At 33.7% G+C, this 23,786-nt stretch overlaps 2 protein-coding genes across 2 annotated transcripts in view; both read left to right on the top strand.

Annotated features, from left to right (window-relative positions):
* The first annotated feature begins 1 nt into the window (after position 1).
* On the top strand, positions 2-18,263 carry LOC143222296 (uncharacterized). Its single transcript, XM_076448628.1, has 6 exons — positions 2-402; positions 3,699-3,877; positions 4,298-4,370; positions 14,034-14,101; positions 16,356-16,479; positions 18,115-18,263. Exons 1-5 carry the CDS (start codon positions 273-275, stop codon positions 16,461-16,463), a joined length of 558 nt encoding a protein of 185 aa, XP_076304743.1. The 5' UTR covers positions 2-272; the 3' UTR covers positions 16,464-16,479; positions 18,115-18,263.
* Positions 17,553-23,786, top strand: part of LOC143233042 (uncharacterized) — a 20,115-nt gene continuing 13,881 nt past the window's right edge. Inside the window, exons 1-3 of the mRNA XM_076468936.1 lie at positions 17,553-17,630; positions 18,115-18,259; positions 18,528-18,655. Of these exons, the coding sequence (XP_076325051.1) occupies positions 17,553-17,630; positions 18,115-18,259; positions 18,528-18,655 (351 nt within the window). The remainder of the gene's footprint in view (positions 17,631-18,114; positions 18,260-18,527; positions 18,656-23,786) is intronic.

The following is a 23,786-nucleotide window of genomic DNA, read 5'->3' as shown; positions in this document are numbered from 1 at the left end:
AACATTATCTGGTTTGAGGCTAAGCGTAAAGGCCAGTTTATTAAGTGATTCTGAAGTGAAATCTAGTTATCTAAATTTAGCGTTAAGTAGTGATATAATGTTTGAGGGTTTTACAATTTACAGTATTTGTGCTAATTTGTAAATGCATTTCATAATTTTTCATTGTCGACGATGGATCAAGTAGGTCACGTTTAATCTACAGTTATGTGTGAAAGGAAAGATTACACCCTTTAAATTAAAGTTGATGTCCAACCCCGTTTTGTCCATTGGAGATGACACTTTTCCCTTTATTTGAACTGTGTAAAACACTCTCTGTTTCAAGAGATGATGTTACAGAAGTTATTCTAAGTACATATGGGGAATATGGAAATAGAGGCATTCTTGCATTAGTTTGTAATAATGGTAAGCATTATTAAAATAATATTACTATTACTAACATTATTCAGTATTACCTTTACTGCAAGGATATGAATACACAAGAATAAAGCTAGAATTTCTAATTCCAATATTTCTCGATTCTAAACTGGTATAATGAACAATATATGACTAACTAATGTTATTAGTTGCTGTAAAGTCACTTTCTTTGTAACTTATTGGATCTGTTGATTTTGTTGTGCTTTTATGTTATATACCCAGAACACAGACTGGTGTTATTCAAACTTTCTGTACTGTGACTTTCAAATATATTTACTATGCTATAGTTCTTGTAGCAGTAAAATTGTACTTTGCATCATGAAACTGCATATAAGAATATTTACTAAGATAAGCTTGTTTTAAAGGTCAATAAAAGTTTTCAAGTATTTTATCACACAAGAGTATATGTGTACTCTTCTTACTGTTATATCTGAATTCTTCAGCAATGTTCTAATCCATCCATACTGAATTAGTGAGAAGAAAGACACTGTTTGTTCTTAGCATTTGAACACTTTGCTGTTGATATGGTTGGTTTTATGACTTAATGTATTTAGGATGTAGTAAAACACAGATTTGAAATAAAGATAAATAAATTTATGAAACAAGTTTAAAATTTATTGATATATGCACATGAAACCCTAACTAGGAATAAGAAATGCAGACTATTGTTTTGGTTTGGTTATAAATATTATTTTGTTCTGATATTATAATTGTAAGCATAAGGAAAGATTGTGAGTTAAAGAAAAAGAATTAAAAAAATTACAGTATATAGAACAATAAAAGGGATGTTTATAATAATGTGTTTAAACATAATGTTAAGAAGTTAAAGTCTGGAATAAAGGTATCTCAATTATTTCTTATAAAAACTACTTTGTAGTGTAATTTTTTAAGATTTCATAACTGACAATGCATGAAACTGAAAAAAACAAGATTAAACATTTTATTTTTCTGAAACTACATGTTTTTTGGAAAGATACTTTCAAGTTTTAAACAATTTAATGTACTAGTTTTATTTTTGGAATTTAATACAATAATAATTATGTAAACTACTTTAAAATGAATTAGATAGGCATATGTAATTGGGTTAATTGGCTGCAATAGGGTGCTCTTGCAATAAAAGCTTACTGTATGTAGCTATGTGAATTTAATTTGTAGTGTCAAGTAGAGGTACATAAATGTAATTTTTTTTATTAATTAATTAAACACTGTGTGTATGGGTGGGGGTGTGCAAGTCAGGACCTTTTACAGAGTGCTATTCAACATGGTATTATATCCATAATGTCTATTATTAACTATTAATTTTATCCTACATTGCTGATTTTATGACATTTTATGATAGAGGAGAGTAAATACCATATATGTTATACAAGTATACTGTGAAAAAAATCATAATGTACATTTCTGAGGTTTTGGAGGTGATTTATATATAATACGAAACCTATACATTGGACAAAAGTATGTTTATTCTTCAAGTGAACATTACCTTACAGTTTGATTTGTCAGAATCATACTGATGTCATCAAGTCACAGATATACCTTTAATATAAATACCTTTGCAACTCTTCCAAGGTTTTGTATAAAACAGATTTGTACATTTCACTAAAAGCTAATTACATTTCATATATATATAATATTTCAAATTGTAACCAGTATTCCTTCTTCTTCAATATTAAAATAAGAGGTTTTAGATAAATATAAAGTAGTGGTTATGGTAACTTCTTCAGTACGTTATGCAAATTAGTACAATGGAAGGTTTGAATCTATGGCCAGTAACATGTTCTGAACCTTCCAAAGTGAAAACCTACCCTTTGTTGCCAGCCCTAAAGATAATCCTTGCATCACCTCTTTTTAATTTAAAATTATTTTGTTTATAAATACACTTTAAAAATCTATTAACTACACTATGCTGCTTTGCTGCTGTGAGTGACTTGTCTACCACTATACTAAGCTAACCTTTTACAGTAACAGTATTTAGTTGGCTGCCATCTATATTAAAAACCATGTTATTTGAGTATTTATCTAAGTTGTCAATTGATCCAAGTGATTTTATAATACTTCTACATTATTAATATAGTTAGTAACACCAAATAATATAATGTCATCTTAAAGCTTTAATACTTATGCTATCATTATCATTAATGCAAACAACAGAAAGTAAAAGCACTAATCCTTGAGGTTCTCCACTAGTAACAAAAGTCCAGTTTGAGTGGTAAATGAAAAACAACAAAATTACAAGATAGCTTCAACAAATAACAAAAAATGAATGGTGAAAGAATGTAGGTTTCCAGATTGAAGAAAATGTAATGTTTACTTGTTTATAGTGTTTTTATAACATATAAAAAAATAGTTACAATAAATGTTACAATATTATCTATGATATGTACTTCAGAATATTGGTTGAGGACTGGGGCTGCTTTCAGTACTATTGAAGGGAAACTGTTGTATGAATTAAACTTTCATTTCATTAATTTTGTTGCTGTGTTTAACCTACACTGTACAAATCAAAACTAAAAATGTGTTAGTTGTAACTGAAAGTAACATGACAGAAGGCAGATTGAAAAGTGGTATTTCATTGAAAGATGATATAAACTTTAAATCAGATAAGTCAAAATGTTTTACAGTTTTTTCAAAATATTGAGTTTTATCTCAGTATTAGTAAATCAAAATGTGCAAAGAGTTCTGTGAAGTTCATAGCTTCAGACATGTGTAAACATGTGAAAAGGCAATTCAAATAGAAGTAAATATTCTGAATAATTGCCTTTAATTATTCATTTCAGATGTGAATATTCTGTGATAGGTTAGGAATTGGTTTACTCTTTTAATCTTTTAAAAGGAATATATTAATATATTATGGGAATTTTACAGTTATTATCAAAAATTATATTTATAACAACAAGCATTATTTTTATGTCAAGATTTTGGAGCATTAAGTATGTAGGCAACATTTATATGAAATAAATTATTTATTGTTGAATTGAACAAATGAGTCTTTGCTGTCCTGACTATTAAGAAATATACAGTACTAAAAAAACTTGCTACCGTCATCATGTAATATAGTGGTGAATTGATTTAATGTTTTGAGTTTATGAGTAAGTTAGTAAACATACATGATGTAATGTAATTTTCAACAAAAGTTTCTATATAATTAATTTATGTTTTTACATTGAATTCATTAGACATATTTTATGTGCTGACCATTGTTTTAAACTACAATCATATAATTTAAATTGTTTTCTTTTGATATGTTAACTGTGAGAATTTCTTTTATTGTTTCTGAAATATAGGCTATCTTCTGTTACGTCAGACCTCTTCCATCACTCCTAAAGCAGTTATTAAACAAATTCCATGGTTTAAGCAAAGTGATAAAGCCATAAAAGTTATTTGCTTTGATTCATCAGCATCATGGCTTCTGGTTGCTTGTGCAGATTCCAGTCTTTACATTTTACCAGTTCTTTCCTACTTGGTAAGTTCATAACAAAAATAAACAAATATAGAGTTTATATATGGTTTTTATCCATTTCTATCAATACTTCATGAACCTATATGTTTTTATAACATAATGAATCCACAAATATATTGTGAGTGTAACCTAATGGACAGTTTGTTGTTATATATTAGTTGCAATGTGTTTTTATTTTGGAATCTACATATTGATAAAAAAATGTGAAGGAAAATGAATTAAACATGAATATTTTTTTAAAAGATGACTTAAGAAATTTTTCTTTAGATTATTGCATAAAAAATATATGAAACCAACATTTGAAAAATATTTTCTCATCCTTTTAAAGTAAATGTTTAACTTGTATGAATATGAAAAATGAAATAACAATAATTAATTTTGACTAGACATTTATCTTAATATTTAATACTAAATTATTTTTAGGGTCCTGCAATGAAACCAAGTGGTCCGTGGAGAACAGATGACCTAACTGAAATCAAACTTCAAGGACAGAGAGGTATTCTTATGTTCATTATTTCAAATTATAACATTCTTGACATTTGTAAGAAAATTGATTTTAATTCTTAACTTACCTTCAAGAAATTAAGAAAACAATTCCACTTTTAAGAGAACTCAATGGAATTTGACTAGTATTTCTAGGCCCAAGCAACACTATCATTTATTCTTGACTTAAAATATATATTTTCTGATCTCGTACATTACCTCCTACCACATAATTTGCTATTCTTGTTCAATGCTATCTTTTTTTATAATAAACATTTTTGGTGCATTTCACAACTGTTGAAACTCCTATCCACCTGGAATTGACTAATTTTGATGGGTCTCGTATACAAATTGTCATGTGACAACTCTGCATCAATAAGAGTGCAACACACTCTCTTGACACATGTGACTCCACACTGAACTATCACTTCTCATTTGACAGTACTTATATCAAGACATTATGTTGTTTTGGTGCTCCTCATATGATTCAAATTTATGGCTTTTAATAGTTTCATTTTGGAAGTGGAATTTCTTCATTAATTTTTTTTTTATCTTTACACTGTAAAATAATTTTTCAGTTAACCTGATTTCCCAGTCTTTTTTTATTCTCACTCTCAAATTTTTATACATAAAACTCTTGTTTGATTTTGTATTTCAACTATGAATTCTGAGGTTGATGTATCCACTTTGGGTATCATACTTCCTGCTAGCACTATCTTACAGGTTGCTGGTAAGGGAGACCCATCATTGGATTTATTTGCAGTTATCTACTGTGAACTTGATTATTACATGGGTCAACTTCTTCTGAATTTGCCACACTTCCTCCTGAATGAGCTGAGGAGGATTTTGATAGCTTTTTTCCACCACCAGATTTTGCAGAGTCTCTTTTGCCTCACCTGTTGTTTTAGGTATGTGATGTTTGTCCATTTCTTTGATTTTTCTATTATACTCTCCTTCTTTGTTGGATGTTAACTATTCATCTCAGTATATGGCTTTTCCACACTATCTGAATATTAGAAATCATGGTGAGCAATTTGTTTCACAGTTGAACCCCTCGGTGTGGACTCCTATACTTGATGAGGGGATCTCCCAGAAAAGGCTCTGTTCTTTCAGTTTACCTCCTCTGTGATTTAAACATCCACCCATATGTTTGCCGTGCATGGCAACCTGTGAAGGGTAGGACAGGATCCTGGTGGTTGAGGGGTCCAACCCTAACACACCACTTTGGCCTTGAATTCCTGTAGATGGGTGGCCCCCCTTGGGTCAATCGGCTGGTCCACTTGGGCTGGGGTCAACCAAGTATCAGTATTGGATATTTTCAACGGGTGTTGTGGACATTATATCTGATGCTGGTGTTTGGGTATAGTGCTCATGAAACCCTGGCATTGATGCAGTGTTCTTGTTTGACATTGTAGTCCATCTCCTCATTAGGCTCCATGGTGGGTGGGGCCAGTGGGCACCAAAATTTCCTTTTCTTTATAATGGATACTCAACTTAAAAATCTTAATAAAATAGGGAAAAAACAGTCCATAGGTAAACGACCACATCTTGAAGATTTTGAGCAGCAGTCTTGAACATCTGTACCACCTGTTGTATCTCATTTTCTTATATTGCACTCACTTTCAGACAAACCTTTAGGGCAAATGTCTCCCTTTTTCATTCAGAAGGGACTAGAGGGACTTACTAGCTCTTCAAAGTCAGCAAAAAAGCTTTGATCTGGTAATATTGGTGGAAACATTCACATCTCAACACAGTGAACTCCTGTTGCATTCAAAGGCAATTGGGGATATATCTATATAGGCTACATTTCATGCTACTTTGAATTCATCACGGGGAGCTATTGTTGAAAGGGATTTGAAGAACATCCCAGCGTCAGATATTCTGACTGGTTTCTGCACCCAAGGAGTTTCTGCAGTGAGGCGTATCTTCACTCTCAAAGATAGAATTATGGTGCCAACCAATGTCCTCATTCTGAGATTTACGTCACCATGTCTGCCTACCACCATCAAGGCAGGTTATCTTAATTGCAGAGTACAGCTATACATTCCAAACCCTCTCCAATGTTTCCAGTGGTAACGGTTCTGTCACTTGAAGACGTCATGTCGTGCAGGGGCGTAGATCCTGGGGGGATGGGGGATACATCCCTCTTCATTTTAGGTGGGGGGTATGGTGCATAAAATCATCATCCCCTACAGTTTGGTCTGTTGAATTGTTTTATTGCATCACATGCCTACAAATTGTGTTTGTTCTTGTGATTCTCGTGTTCTTGCCAATTGAATTACATAATTAGGCCTAGATGTAGGCTTTTGCAGTAGCAGAAATGTACATCTTTAATATAGTCATGCTTCTAACCTTTTGATCTAAGTTTATAGTTCTAGTAAGTATCAGTCATTAGGCCTAAGTATACATGCAAGGCTTGCAAGCACTATCACCGCATCTACCTATGTCTTGTACGTAGTGTAAGATTAAGTAAAATTTTCATCACAACAGATTGAACAGAGCATGAAATTCGAAAATATTACTCCGAAGCGTAAACTCCTGTGATCTAGATCTGGCAGGCCATTTGTAGCTCATAGCTGCATCAATCTTATGTGTATATTGTGCGGTTTTCCTACGCCATTTGTTCTTGTGCATGTCTAGCCGGTTATATTGTCGAACGCCTTACTCTCCTCAGCTGCTGACCATAGCGTACGTTTAGTGTACAGTTAATGACAAGTTCGGGCGCTTCGGATACAGACGCCTCTACATCATCCTCCTCCGCTCCCTTTAGTCTGAGCCTTGATTTTACAACAGGGCTCATTAGACCTGTGTTTGTGGCCCTCATTAATCCATGAAATTTCAGATTATCACCACCCTCTAATAAAGTGCTGGTGCTTTATAGTAAAAGAACAATATATTCTCTTATCATAGATAGTAAAAATATTGTATTTTCTTGTATAATTAGAACACAAAAGGAGCGATTTCAATGGCCTGAAGCCTTTACTCGAATTGTATTGCTAGTTTCTCTTTAGGTGTTTTTATTTAATAGACGTGCTTATAGACATTATATCACAACGTGTTTACCTTTTGATGAGCTTTAACAGGAATATAATATATTTGTGATTGTTTAAGTATTTTTCAAGAAACTTGCAATTACTTGTGTTGTAACTAGCACATTATTGTCCCAGCGATGTCCAGGCGGTCAGTCGGCTCGGTAGTTACTGTGAGGTTTGTGTGTTCGACTTAAATACATTGTACAGTTCAGTCCTACTTCCATTCTGTTCTATTTTCGTTCGTTGTACATTAAAGTTTTTCAATAAAGACTGTATTTTAGCCTGTTGAGTCATCTGGGAAATAGATTCCAGTTATGACAAGCAAGCGTCTGAAACTTTCCGATATTAGACAGTTCTGCAAGCCAGTTACTAGTACTACAAGTGACAATGCAGATGCAGATAATCCAACAACCTCAAGCAAAGGAATAGAAACTTGCCTTACAGAGGATATACCATGTTCATCATAGGACGAGTCTTAAAATGCTTGTGCAACTATTGCACATAATGAACCACCAGATAGTTGTGAAATAAGTTTGTGCAGTAATGAAAAATCTGACACTCCACAGATACAGTGTGGAAAGCCATATCATCCAGACACACAACTAATAACACGACAGAAAGCAAAATCTCAAAATATCAACTTCCAGGGCAAGTGGTTTGATGAGTTCCCATGGCTGCACTTTGACAATCAGACTCAAAAAGTGATATGCTTTAATTGTGCCAAGGCGGAAAATAGAGGCCAGTGGAGTATACCTTCATATCCACTGGTTTTGCAACTGGAAAAGGCAAAACAGAAATTCAACAAACACCAATCCTCTTCTCAGCACAGATTTGCAATATCTCCAGAAGGTTCATTTGATGTAACTCCAGTGACTGTCCAGCTACACGATGGAAAAAAGAAGCAGCAGGAAGAATGTAAAAGAAGTCTAGCCAAAATATTCAGAAGTTTACGTTTCTTACTGTGTCAAGGTTTAGCATTACATGGACATACTGATACAGAGGGGAACTTCCTGCAGTTAATGAAGATTCTGGAAGAGGAAGATCCTGAGTTGATGGCCTACTTGTCAAAGAAAACCACATTCACATCACCCCAGGCTCAGAAAGAAATAATGGAAATGTTCAGCCATCAAATACTGAAGAACATAGCACACGAAGTGCAGCAAAGTAAAATCTTTGCATTAATGGTTGATGGGACTCGAGATGTTACAGGTGCTGAACAGGAAGCAATGTGTACGATACGTAGATGAGAACCTTGACGTTCATGAGACATTTCTTTGTTTGTACAGTGTTTCCAATACAACTGGTGAAACAATATCCTCAACAATACTTGATGTACTCACTAGACTCAATTTACCACTGTCAGGATTAAGAGCACAAACTTGTGATGGAGCTGCTAACATGAGTGGTATGTACAGTGGATGGCAGGCAAAAATAAAAGAGAAGCAACCGTCAGCTTTGTTTTTTCACTGCAAAGCACACAAGGCTAATTTAATAATGCAACATGCAGTTGAAGCTTGTGAATGTGTTTGAGATTCTATCCAGTAGGTACATGACCTTGCTGTCTTGCTTCAGAGGTCAGGCAAATACAAGACAATCTTTGAAAATATTGTATCGTCAGACAGCCACAATGGTCCAGTTAAATACATCCGCTCACTGTGTCCAACACGCTGGTTGTGCCACCTATCTGCAATTACATGTGCTATTGATCACTTTGTTGATTCTTTGTCTGAATTAGCAAATGAAAAATCAGATCTAGTAGTGAAAGCACGAAGTCTGCTGGACAGATTTGACAAAGGAAAGACAGTTTTAGGATTGTTGATGGCTCAACATCCATTAGCTGCAATAGAGGAACTAAACCGTGCATACCAAGCAAAATCAGCGAATGTATCTGGCATGATTGAAGCATCTGCAATGGCAGTTGAGCAATTGCCGGTATTGCGAACTGAGGAAAATTACAATAAGATATTTGATGAAGCTGAGAAAAAGGTAACTTCCTTAGATCTGGTGCCTATTGAACTACCACGCATTCGCAGACCCTCCTAGAAGGATCACAGGTGATGGCTCAGCACACCATTCTGCAACAGCTAGAGATTACTACAGAAGCCAATATTTTGAATTTGTGGACACAGTCATAGAACATCTGACCACTAGATTTATTGCAGACAACAATGACTTGAGGCAATATCTGGCACTTGAGAACACGATCACATTTGGCAAGATTGACAACTTGATTACAAATGAAAAGTCTTTTGACCTCCATGGTTAAAAAGTTGATGAATCAACTTTCACACCCATTTCTGTTCCTCCCATACATTCCAACAAACCCCAAGATCCACATCATCCTTTGGTTTCAGGTACAGGCATTTCTTTGGATACATATTTTTCTCCCACTCCAAGATTTAAAACAATCGTTTGTTCACGTCCTCAGTCACTGGAATCCTCTTCCAACAACAAAGACCTGCCCAATCAACCCAGGGCAGGATCCATGGAGGTTGATAGACCTCCCCCAAATAAGGACAGTAAGGAAAAAAGACGTGGTCATAAACAGAAGGGTTCTGGAGCCAATACATCATTAAAAATGGCCACTTTGATTCAATGGAATTGTCGAGGTTTACGTTCTGATCTGGATGATATCAAAACACTGATTGCTTCCTACCATCCTGTATATCTTTCCTTACAGAAAAAATTTCTGAAACCTGCCAATACAGTCACCTTTTGGCAGTTTTCTCTGTACAGAAATGACAGGCTGTGTGATAGACGAGTACAAGGAGGGGTGGCACTGTTGTTTGATCAGCATGTGCCCACTCTGTCTTTGTCACTCAACATACCCTTGGAGGCTGAAGCCATCCATGTTTCCTTGGGTCATATCATCACTGTTTGTTCTCTCTACCTGTCACCTGGAGAGACATATGATCAATCAGACCTTGATGCTCTCATTGAACAGTTGCTGTCTTCCTTTCTAATCCTTGGGGACTTTAATGGACATCATCCCCTCTGGGGAAGTGCTGGTATTGATAGGAGGGGTCACTCTGTAGAGCGTATGCTCTCTGATCACAACCTTTCTCTTTTCAATGCTGGTATTTCTCCTTATTTCCATACGCCTAGCCAATCATTTACTGCTATTGATCTCTCAATTTGCTCTCCATTATTTTTTCATTTTTCATGGGTATTCACCCTGATCCTGAACTCTGTATCAGTGAAGGTGTGCTGCTTGTGGTTTCTGAGACTAAGTTCTTGGGGCTTATCTGTAAGCTAACCTATGTACCACACATCAAGCAGCTACGAGTCAAATATACAAGAGCAGCGAACGTCCTCCGTGTCCTCTCTACCACTACTTGGAGAGTGGAATGACGTTTTATGCTTAATATATATCGTTCTCTTATTCAATTGAAACTCAACTATGTATCACTGCTCTGTACCTCTGCCAGACCATAGGCCTTAAAGATGTTAGACCCTATTCATCATCAAGGACTTTGGCTCTGCACTGAGGCTTTCTGCACTTTCTCAGTTCAGAGCTAATACATAGAGTCTCATGAACCTTCTTTGCACCTCTGTCATTTGTAACTGTCTTTACTATATGCTTCGAAACTTAGTTCCTTACCAAAGCATCCCACCTGGGGTTGTGTTTTCCTTCCTTGATGGGCCATGCTTTTTCAGACCAGATGGTCTGCTATTGCTCCTTTTGGCTTTCGTATCGAGGCGCAGTTAGATGAATTTAGTCTGTCCTTGGATAACATTGCTGCATCCACTGGTCAGCTCATCCCATCATGGTTTCTTACAGTCCCCAATTGTGACCTATCTTTCAGTCATTTGAGAAAAGTAGACACTCCTAATTGGAAATACTGTCTGCTATTTGCTGAACATCTTTCAAACCATCCATTTATTCCTACTTATACAGATGGTTCAAAATCAGGTGACTGTGTGGTCTCTGCCATAGTTTGTTGTGGCTGGGTGGTTGCGGGCAGAATCCCCTCTACAGTTTCCGTGTTCACTGCTGAACTGTATGCCATTTCTCTTGCCCTAGATCACATGGAAGCTAAGCAGTACTTGAACTGCAAGATTTATACTGACTCACTTAGTTCTCTACTGGCTCTGGAATCACTTCACATTGGTTCACACCCTGTTCTTGCCAATATTCCAAACCGACTGGCCCATTTCTCTGTAACATCTTCTACTATCCAGTTTTTCTGGATACCGGGCGACGTTGGTATTCACAGAAACTAACTCGTCGACACTGCAGCTAAGTCTATCTGCTCTGGCACTATCACTGCTGTGCCTGTCCCATACGTGGATTATGGTCCTGTATTCAAGGCTCGGTTCCATGCCAGCTGGCAGTTGACTTGGAGTGAGCAACACAAAAACAAGCTTTTTTAAATAAAACCTATATTGGATTTTGGCTGTCTTGTTCCTGTAAGGATTGGAAAGAGGAAGTTGTTCTAACTAGACTATGCATTGGTCACAGTTTTTTAACTCATCGTTTTCTTTTATCTGGAACTGATGCACCAGTGTGTAGTTTGTGTAACAGTCAGATCACAATAAGCTACATTTTGGTTTATTGTCATTGTAGATAATTCACTGAAACTTAACACCAGCAGAGAAGCCTGATCAATGCATGTGTGTATGTTATAATATTTTCTGTTACTGGATGCTTCTTTTTGATTATTTAGTAAAATATAATGCAAAATGCAGTCAGTTTAACATTGGTAAAATATTTATACAATAACTTTTTACACAGACTGAGCTGAGCAAGACACATTTTCATTCCTTGATAAAGTTTTAAACTTAATGAACACATTACAATATTAAAATAAGTATTGTTACAGAGATGTGTTGATTGAAAGCTAGCCTTTACTGTATTACCAATACAGTTTTCTCCATTGTTAGCATTATAGCCTCTGATGCCAACCTCTTATGGGTAGTATGAGTGTTGGATTAAAAATCTCAATAATGATAGTGTAATAAATTTAGATTTTGTTGTCTAGAAATTAATTCATAATTGTTCTTTGGGGAAATGATTTTTATGTTATAGTTAAAATTTGTGGTTTGCATGATGATATGAATTGTGATGTTATATTTAATCCATATGTTATTTGTTATTTGGATGTGAAAAGATTAGTTTGATGCTTCAGTTGGTTACCTTAGTAACTAGAGAAGTGGCTCTGATAAGTTGTGTGACTTTTGTCCCCTTAATCATTTTATATCTTTAACATATGTTTTGATACAAATTTAAATTTATTGATATGAGCTGTGATTAATGTGTTGTGAAACAACTTGAATTTGATCAGTTTGTTCTGATGTGTATCTAGTATCCATTGGTATAGATTTGATATTTCATGGTTGTATCCCTTTCACACAGATTCTTTTTTTATTATGGTTTTATTTTTCTCAGTTTTGCAGCAAAGTAAAGCCAGGAATTGGCTGTACAAGTTTTCTTATTGTGTGTTCAAGCTTTTGTTTTTTCTAGACAGTACATACGTTACAACATTGTTCATTGTTTTTTAGTTTAAATTTCTAATGAAATAACTAACAGTCAGTGACATTAATGAATTTCATTACTGTATTATTAGTAGATCTGAGTTGTCCCCAAAAAGTGAAATGCAAATAGTTAAGAAATGTTAGAGTTTTGGAATAAAACAGTATTGCTTAGTGTTGTGTTGTGAGAATAATTATGATTAATTTATGTTATTTTATGTAATATTAACATGCCTCCTCCCACTTGTCTACTTGACTGTTTTATTGTAGTTTACAATTGTTCTTCATTTCTGTTCCTCAATTCCCAGTCTTTGGAATCTCTTTTACCTATTTGGGGGAGAATCCCTTAACTTCTATTTTCCTTTCTCTATCCAGTGTGCTCACTTTTTGTCTTAATTTCTTACCTACCTTCCTGCACCATCACTTTGTCTGTGGTTCTTCACAATGCTTCAGGGAGGGATTTTTAGAAGAGGTTAATTTCTTCCTCCTACAACATTGTGCAGGGATTTGGGTTGAGATTCCAGAGATACATTGATAATTGGGTTCTCCTTGCTGATTCTTGGGAGGATTTTTCATCTCGCACATGCAGGATGCTGATCAGGGATAACTTAGCAAGCCCTCCTAGTCTTTTCTTATGCTTATCCTACATCTGATTCATGTGGACATGTTCTTAATACTCATCTCAGTCAGGATCAGTTTTGACTATGTCATGTTCATATGTCTTGACCCCAAGTTTTCTGGTTCTTTTCACACCCTTCCCACAAATTGATTTTAGGAACTCTATATTCCCTTCTATCATTCATTCCTTTATACTCACACACTTGTACTTATAGTTTGGATTATTTGAAAGCTTTTTGAATACTTTATTTTGCTGTTTGATGTGTGCTATTGGTTTTTAGGTATATCTTTAGGTGTGAAAGGTTATGTTTTGTTGGTTTCAATTTGGGTTTTTACTGTTACAAGTACCTCAAAGGATTGAAATATCTTTAGTCATTTTGATTATTGTTCTATGATTGCTAGTCTTGTTTTATTGTAAGGTTTGATAATAATAAGTATTCCAATTTCTTAACTGTTGAAAGTTCTCGTAAATTTTGATAATATTTTTGTATTAGATGTAATAGATATTAGCTGCATGAAACCTATGAATAAGTTTGAAAATGCTATATTTTTAGGTATTCCGACTTCGTTATGTTGGTGGCAAACAATGTGTGAAAAGCAGATTGGAATTATGGGTAATGAGGTATGTATATGTACTCATGTTGCTTGTTTTTTTTCTCAGTAAAGAACCACATCACTACAGGTGTTTTCATATTAGTTTTATTTAGATTTCAGTAATTTGTAATTTTTATTGGTTAGGTTTCTGTAATCTGTGTATTGTTTCAGTTTTGTCATTTAACTTTTCATAATGTATGTTTGGTAAAGGTGTGTTATTCGAGTTTTTATAGTGTGTCTATATATATGTTATTATTATTATTATTTTCAATATTATTTTGCTTTCTATATTTATCAATTAGGTTTCTCTAATGTGGACTTGTAGCAGTCACGTATTTAGGGTTCTTTAATGTGTAATTATAACAGTTTTGTTTTTTATTATTTTTCTAAGTGTCTGTAATGCTTACTTGAATTAAAATTGTTAATGTTCCTTTAATGCATAAATGGTATTTAATTTTTTTTAATATTCATGAAATACATTTTTCTTAAAATGAAAATATATAACAGTGAATTGAGAGTTGTATTTCAGTTTGTATGTTAACAAGTAGTTTTTCACTAATCACTGCACAGATTTGCTCTTATTCCTTTAAAGATTTTTTCTACAAAATATTTCCTTTCTCAAACTGTTTGTTTAAGCTTTGAGAAGAAAGTATCATTCTGTGAACACTGATCAAGATTTCCAAAAAGTATTTCTTGCATTTCAAAACAGCATTAGTTTATGCTTCACATATTATAGTGGAGTAGTAACTAAATGTTCAGAAACCTAACAAAATAGTAAAGATGCTCTTTAAATCCTTTACCTCTAGGTAACCCTATTTTTATTACAAGCTGATTAGAATGTTTATCATCAGTTAGTAGATTATGTCATAGCTAGTTGCCTATATGATAGCCTAGGTTTGATTATAATTAATAGTATATTTAGCTGGATGATTGGTAAAATTTGCTGATTTATCAATCATTGGGCTCTAAAATTGATTGAATTTAATAACTAATTGTTCTCACAAAAGACATGGATAGCTGCAATAATCACAAGCAATAATAATTGGAAACACTGATTTCAATTATTAGTTCATTAGTTACAAGCAGTAACTTCATCTTTGATATTCTGTTCTTTGGCTTCTCTGCTAAGCATTATTTCAAAGGTTTGTTTACATGTGAAATGATGCTGCCATGTGATGGTTACATATGCCTTAGTATGTAATAAATTCCAGGAATTTGTTATGGACACTTTTATCTGCAGTTTTAAATTTCTTATTATGGTGTAGCAGTGGAATAGTGGTATGTCTGCAGATTTATAATGCTAAAGTTAGGAGTTCTGATTCCAGTTGGTGGATATAGTAGTTAGCCCAATCTGGCTTTGCTATAAGAAAAAAAACACAAAAAAATAGCATTACTGGGGTTGGGTATTTTTGCTTGTGTAATTATAGTTTTTTAGACTACAGTGATCTATTTCTACTTTTGGAAACAATTTCACCTTTGGTTAGCATTTAGGTTATAGGGTTCTGTATTTTTGTTTTAAATGGATTTTTTGAGTAAACATGCTTTCCTAACATCTTAAATTTCAATGATAAATGGTATGTAATTTAAGCTTGCATGATATTTTATTACAAATGGAACAACAAGAACAGACTCATTTTAAAAGTGTTTTCAGAACTTTATGAGACTTTATTATAAATAACAACAAGTCCTTTTACAAATGTGTTAAGTAGTAGTAACATAAACAAAAATCCTTTAGAAGAAAGACTGCTATTACATCACTGCAAAATCATGCTTCTTACTTTGGGGGGCCATAAATACTTTATTTGTGTGACAGTCAAATCCCACTGTTCAGTTAAAGTAGCTCAGGAATTGGTGGTGGTTTTTTTAACTAATTGCCATCTCTCTTTCTCTCTCCATTGTTCATCACTTTAATATGAATTTAAGGGTGGGTGAAACAGAAAGCCCTTGTGCAGCTTTGTGCAAATATTTAATCAATTAATTATTGTTAAAAAACTTTGTAACCACTGCTTTTTGACTAATATCTGTTTGAAAACACATTTCAAGAAAAGTACAAGAAAGACAGATTTTTTTTACTATATTGTTTGAATAATGTGTGAAACATTTATTGTAGGTAGGTCCTTCAATATTATTGAATATATATGAAAATTTTAATACAGTATAAATTTTAGTAGTGTTTAATAAAATATTATCATGTGACCTAAATTGTTTTATTAAAATTTCTGAGTTCAAAATTTAATATACTTTACTTTTGATAAAAGACTTTGTGCTTTCCATTCTATCAGGTAGGAGAAATTTGCTTTATAAACCTCAAGACACGTCGAGAAATTGGAGGAACATACATTAATACATCTGTACAGTCATTACATGTTCTTTATAATGAAAAAAACTAGCACATCTTATTTACTGGTGAGTTACTGAGTTCCCTGAAATTTGATTATTGTTTCCTGAATTATCAAAAATGAGTACTGTTAGAACAAATTACAGTATCATTGATTTTTGAAGTTTTCTTATGTAAAACTATATTAAACAGATTTTATGCTTGCACTAAATTGTTCCCTCTGTAGCTACGAATAATTTTTTTTAATCAGTTTGTTTCTTTGATGCTGAAAACAGTTTTATAATAGAAGAGCAGGTAGATGTATAAAAGGAGCCACTGCCTTATTGTAGTACAGTTTGAGGGGGGGGGGGTTAGTCCTGAGGTAAACCTTATTCCTACTTTTTTTTTCTTTTGGTGTTAAATGTGTGTTTGAAAATATGTGTGTTTTGATTTGTGTGTGTGTGTGTCTAGATGGTGTCATCTCACAATATTCCTTTAACATTCTTGTCAAGAAATGTCCATATGACAGTTACAAATTCACTTTGCATGAAATACAACTGACCTTAAACTTGGTAAAAATAATTGTGAGATCCTTTAAGTTGAAGATCTATTCACTGCAATAAGTTTTAATTTTACTTGTATCCAAAGTTACTAGATCTGGTTTTGTTTTTGCCTTTTTACAACTGATAACTTTGCTTATATTACTGACAATTGAAAAATTTGTTTTGATTTTACACTTGCACATTCAAATTGTAGATCATGATAGAAAATTTATTTCGATGTAGCCATTCAACAGGTACATAACTGAATAATAAAAAATGGTTGGTTGTTCAAACATAAAATTTGTTAAGTTTAAAACTTGTCAAGGTTTATGAAAAGTTCTTAACAAGTGATAATAATATAAGTGGGAATCCATGACTGAAATAAAGAATGTTAAGAGCAGTAGTGATTAAGTTACTCAAACCATTGAAGCAGTATTGTGTTGCTAGCAGCAAAGCTAATAGAATTTTAGAGTGTATTTATAGGTATATTGGTTATATGTAATCCAAAGGAGATAATTATTTGTATATACAAATCACCCATTAGACCTCATTTGGAACATTGTTTACAAGTCAGAAAGGGCACTGAATTACTGCAAAGGGTTCAGAGGTGGGTTTGTAGAATGATCCTGGAAATGGAATGGTTATTTTATGGTGATAGGTTAAGAGCTCATGACATATTTTCTCATCAGAAAAGAATGGTAAAAGGTCTTATTGAAGTTTGAAAGATTAGCTGGTAAAATGACAGGATATAAGCTTCTGACTTCTCTGTACTATATTATGAGGACAATATGATGAAGGGACACTGTTTAATTTTTATTACAGGATAATTAGTTTATGGAGTGAACTGCTATTGGCATCTTATTTTGTCTTCTTCAGACGTAAGAACGATATCACTAGTTTCTTGAAAAATGAAGGGTGGGTTAAGTTTTTTACTTTTTCCCAAGAGTGGGTGTGCAGTGGCAGTCTTGAAAGACAGAATAGTCCCATGTTTTGTGAATGTTATGTACATTTGATTTTTTGTTACTTTTCTTGAATGTCCCATGTTGTATGAATGTTATGTACATTTGCTTTTTTTGTAACTTTTTTAGTATCTTAAAACTTGGCAGTCATGCAAAAAATACCTTTTTTTAGGGCACTGTATTCTTTCATCATTATTGAATTCTTTTATGCTTTATTGTACAGATTTCAGGTACTAGAAAGAAGCACTGGCAGTTGCTTTTAGAAGAAAAAAAGTCGGGATTCCTTTGGCCAGGAGATTCTGAGGCTGAGACAAAAAAAGAAGCACTGAGTGAAAAAAGAACAGTTTTTGGTGGTGAAAGATCTTCAGGTGACTGAGTGTAATTACATTTATATATTAAGTGTGACATGATAAAATTCTAGAAGGCATTTATTATTTGTATACCTTTTATTATAATATTTTGTAATTTTTCTTAGTAGATGTGGATTTTTTTCCAAAACAACTTTTTTATCACTATTTGAACTTTTTGAAAAATGTTTTTATTTTATTTAAGACTGGATATATATTTCATAAGTTAGATATGCTTTAGTGTTTATAGGTTCAGAATATAAATATTGAAATCCTTTTCTTAATTCAGATGAAAAACAGTTAGATCCACGGCCTCAGCATTTATCGCAATATGATGACAGGGTTTTTCTTGCACCTCAACATGCCAGAGGACGACAGCTACTGACAGTTCATAATCCCTCCTCCAACATATTACAGGTATAAAGCTAAGTATATAGGTATATTTTTACTCTAAAGGAAGTAGGCCAAACCAATGTGTACAATTCATATGGTATGTGATTCCTTTGCTGGTAAATTAAGACCTGTGCTCCAGTAGTTTGTGTCATACTACAACCAACATTTACAAAGGAGTTAAAATCTTGGAAATGCTTAAGTATAAAACCAGTTCTGCAAGTCTTGGAAAATATGATTTTTATTCATTAGTTTGGGAAAAAATCTTCGAAAATAATTTTAACCACATCCATACTGAAACACTACGTTTTATTTAGGTTTTTCAGTGTATTTTGTTTGTTAATAGCCCATTCTGACTATATAAATAGATTATACAATGTAACAAAAATTTTGTTCCTGGATAGCATGTGTTATTTTTTAATTGCCTATGTTGTGAAAGTAGAGAAAATTGGCCATTATTTCCTTCAAACTTTGCTTTTATGACCTGGATAATGAAATTTAGAAATTAACCTATTTTCTATGTAAAAACAGGCAAATTTTCACATTTTCATTTACATAAGGTATGAATAAAACAACATATCAATCAAGATTTACGTGTATTTATGCAAAAGTTATACAATAATGAACAAAATGTTTAGAAATGAGTAGTTTTTTTGAGATTTGCGACTGTAATGTAAATCACTTTCATGTATCAGCCTCCAAATATAGTCTCCCATCACGTTTTAATTATATGCTCCCAGGTCACTGCAAAGTTTGAAGAGAAAAACAGTTCTTTTCCATTTACTTTAGGCATAAGCAATTGGGAAATAACACTTTCTGCCCAGGAACAAGAAAAAGTAAAAATGTTGTTATATAGTGTTATAGTAAGTGTAATGGTTGTTGTTTTCTTGTTTCTATATATTTATTAGTTTAATATTATAATATAAGTGGTTGTTGTTTTATTGTTTCTATACTTTTATTATTTTAACATTATAATGACATTACAAGAGTATCATAACTTACTGAGATTTTGAGCATTAGCATTTGCAATTTAGTTCATATTTATAAAATAAATGAGCTGTTAGGCAAAGCATTTCAGTGTGATAAATGATGACTGATGTGTAATTATCATTTCTGATTTGTTTTTTTTTTATTTTAAATTTTAGAATTGACATGACATTTTCATCTAATTCTTTTTATTACAAGTTTTAGTAATGGATCTTGAAAAAGTTCTCTCATCAGTGTTGTCTACTAAAGTAGCCTTTTAAGATATGCCTTGTGTAATACACACTGTATCTGTATGAGACTAACAAAGATATTTTTAAAATTTATCATCATTTATAATGCAGTATTATACAGACTATTGATTTATGTAATATACAAATGCAGTCTACCAAACTATAATTTTTGGTATTTCTGTATGAGACAATGTTTAAATGTACCTTTTTGTGACATTTCTTTCACAATGGAAGTTAACATTTGTAATTTCATCTTATATGTGCTGTATAACAATCAGTATAAAAATGTAGTCATTTTATTTCAAAGAACATTTTTCCTTTGAACTTATGTTGTATGTTAAAAGTATTGTAAAGTGGTGAGCAACTGCTCTACAAGTTTATTAAAGATATTAAATGTTATTCTAGTATTTTCATATGAAATTGTGATATACCTTTGTATTTAGTACTACCTGTAATGACTAAGATTGTAAGTTTGGTGGAATCACAGTGAGTGCTAGAAGCTACATCTGCTCTGTTAAAGGATAATTAATACTTAGAGATTGTATGAGACTAGTCGTAATTGCAGGTTGTATTTACTAAAGGTGTGGAGATACAGAAATACTATGAGTATTGTATTGTGAAGCTATGATATGATTATATTGATACTTTGACCAAAATGATACAATTTATGTATCTTCAAGAAATTTGGCAAGCTTTCACTAAATATTAAGTCTTTTGTACAGAAAAAAAATCAGAATTTCTAATAAAGTATTCGTGCTAAAAATGAATAATTCAATAAAGGAAGATGAGTATTGAATACTACATGTTGTCTTCATTTCTTTTATCAAAAATATTAAATGTAAAGCAACATAATAAATTAATAATAAATAACAAAATAAATAGATAGATATTAACTTTTTATATTTATTTACTTCTTTTACTAGCTGTCATTTAATTGATCACACCAGAAAATTTCAAACGACTGTACAGTATGAAGTACTTAACTCTATCACCACAGGTATCCTTTTGCTCTGCATGACACTCAAGTTTTAATGTCTTTTTGTTTATGTTATACCAAATAGAATAGCAAAATACCTTAGCTTATATACTATATTCTAACAGTATATAAGTTTTAAGTTTTAATTCTACAAGGCAATATTAAAGAGAAAAAAAAAATCCTGGCATGCAACATATTTTCTTTTAGCTTACCTTCCATATTTTATCCACTACTCCTTGAAAAAGTTATGAAATAAAATGTAAATTACTCTATAAAAATTGTCATCAGTTAGACAAACCCCCTTTATTAGTCTTCAATTTTGTTTGGTTAGAAAGCTATCAAATAGAAAATCAGACTGCCTGCTACACCTACCTGTGAAATTTTTTTTTAATTATTTGTTTATAGTTCTCTCTCATGTTTAATTATACACTACCTATAATCAGTAGAAAGTAAATTTTTATCTGTCAAACGCTCCTCGATGTGGATTCCTGTATGAAGTGAAGGGAATGCCCAGAGAAGGTTCTTTACTTTCAGTTCACCTCCTCTGGGATCTAAACATCCACCTGCGTGTTTACCATGTGCACTGACCTGTGAAGGGGAGGAGAGGATCTTGGTGGTTGAGGTGTCCAACTCCAACACACCACTTTGGCCTTGAATTCCTGTAGACGGTTGGACTTGGGGTGCCCCCTTAAGATAATCAGCTAGTCCATTTGGGCCAGGGTCAACTGAGTGCCAGTGTAGGATCTCCTCAATGGGTATAGTGGACATTATGTCTGATACTGGTGTTTGGGTATAGTGCTCTCAAAACCCTGGCATTGCTGCAGTGACCTTATATGGCACTGTAGTGTGTCCCCTCATAGGGCTCCATGGTGGGTGGGGTCAGTGGGCACTGAAATATTCTTTTTTTTATTATGAATACCCCTCAAATAAAAAAATAAACAAACATGACAACATAGAGAAAACTCTGACTACTGGCCAACGACCACACATTGATGACTTTGTTTGCTCAAACACACAACTTAAATCTGTCCCGTGATTTTTAATTATACATTCTTTAACTGAAAAACCCTTAGGGCAGATGTCTCAATTTTTTATTTTACTTCTTGCCCTAAATGGATAGAAGAGAAAGAAGTATAATGTCTAAAGACAGTTCACAATATTACTTACCCATAGGCTTGGAAATTATTATTCCCAGTTACATCTTGGACTTATGCTGCTGTAATCCATCCCACTACTACAGTAGGAGCCCAGACAGACCTTTTCATGCCTCCTACAGGATCCTTAACAGCACATCTTAATCTAGTACCCTCCAAAATCAAGAAAGAAAACAATTCAGTATCTACTTCTATCCCTACTACATTTTCCAGTCATTGCCCAACTTCATCTTATTCAAGTCCAGGTGTTTCCATGGGGTCTATCTCTCTTGACACCCCAAAAATTAAACCATTTGTTCACACCTTTAGTCACTGGAACATATGCCTACAAACACTGATCTGCCTACTCGATCCAGAGCAGGATCAATCGAGGGTGACAAACCCACATCCAGTAAAGAAAAAAAACGAGGTCATAAGCAGAAGGCCTCTTTGCCATATTCTCCTCCAAAATAAATAAAAATTGTCACATTAATCCAATGGAGCTGTCGAGATCTTCAATCAAATGTGAATGACATCAAGGATTTGATTGACTTTTATCATCCCAAATGTCTTTTTTTCTCATAGGAAACATTTTTAAAACCTACTAATACAGTCACGATTCCACAATACACCTTATACTGAAATGACAGATCATGTGTAGGACAAGGACATGGGGGAGTAGCACTGCTGGTTGATCAAAATGTGCCCACCCAGTCCTTGTCATTGAATATGCCCTTGAAGGCTGTAGCCATCCGTATCTCCTTGGGTCATACCATCACTGTTTTCTCTCTGTACCTTGCTCTGGAAAAAATTATAATCAATCAGATCTTGATACCCTCAGTGAGTAACTGCCAACCCCATTTTTAATTTTAGTAGATTTTAATTGGCATAATCCCTTCTGGGGTGGTTCTAGTATTGATGTAAGTGGTCATGTTATGAGCATATGCTCCTGAATCATAACCTGTCTCTCTTCAATACTGGCTCTTACACTTATTGTCATGCACCCAGTCAGTCGTTTACTGCCATAGATTTTTCTGTCTGCTCCCCTTCACTTTTCACTTGCTTTTCTTGGGAGGTTGACATCAATCCACGGGGTAGTGATTGTTTTCCTATCGTGTTAAGAGAGATTGGCCATGGTGAGTGCCACCTGGCCTGTGTGCCTCGGTGGAAGTTGGACCAGGCCAGCTGGCCCTTTTTCACTGCTCTCTTGGAACTTGATCCTGTCATCTTATGTAAATCATTGATAGATGATTGTGTAGCAGTAGTAACTAACTGTATTGTCCAAGCAGTTGCTCAGTGTATCCCCAAAACCTTAACATCTTTTCCATGGCATTCTAGCCCTTGGTGGAATTCTTCTTGTTATATATTATGAAAAGCTCAGAAACGTGCTTGAGATAAATTTATAGATATCCCATGCTTTCAAACTACATTGTATTTCAGCAAGCAGGTGCTCAGCGAGTTAGACGCCAAAGCTAGAAGGAATTTTGGATTAAATACACTTCCATCATTCTTCAACCACCAGTTCAAAAGTCATATGGGACAAGATTCAGAAGGCGAGTGGATGGTATACTTCTGCCCCCTTTCTATCTTAATATTCAATGGCCATGAAGTTGCTGATGCTCAGACCATTGCCAATACTTTTGGTGAATGTTTCTCTCGTGTATCTAGCTCTTAAAACTCACCCCTTTCCTTCTCAGCTGTTAAAACACGAGTTGAACATCTGTCTCTTTCTTTTTTAACTGGTCATCTCTATGATTACAATTGCCCTCTTACACTGGTGGAATTCAAAATTGCACTTCATTGGTCTGGCAATAAATCAGTTGGAACTGATG

Source organism: Tachypleus tridentatus, chromosome 1 (genome assembly GCF_004210375.1).
Source record: "Tachypleus tridentatus isolate NWPU-2018 chromosome 1, ASM421037v1, whole genome shotgun sequence".
Lineage (NCBI taxonomy): Eukaryota > Metazoa > Arthropoda > Merostomata > Xiphosura > Limulidae > Tachypleus > Tachypleus tridentatus.
The sequence above is the reverse complement of the archived record's forward strand: the minus strand, read 5'-3'. Positions and strand labels throughout refer to the sequence as shown.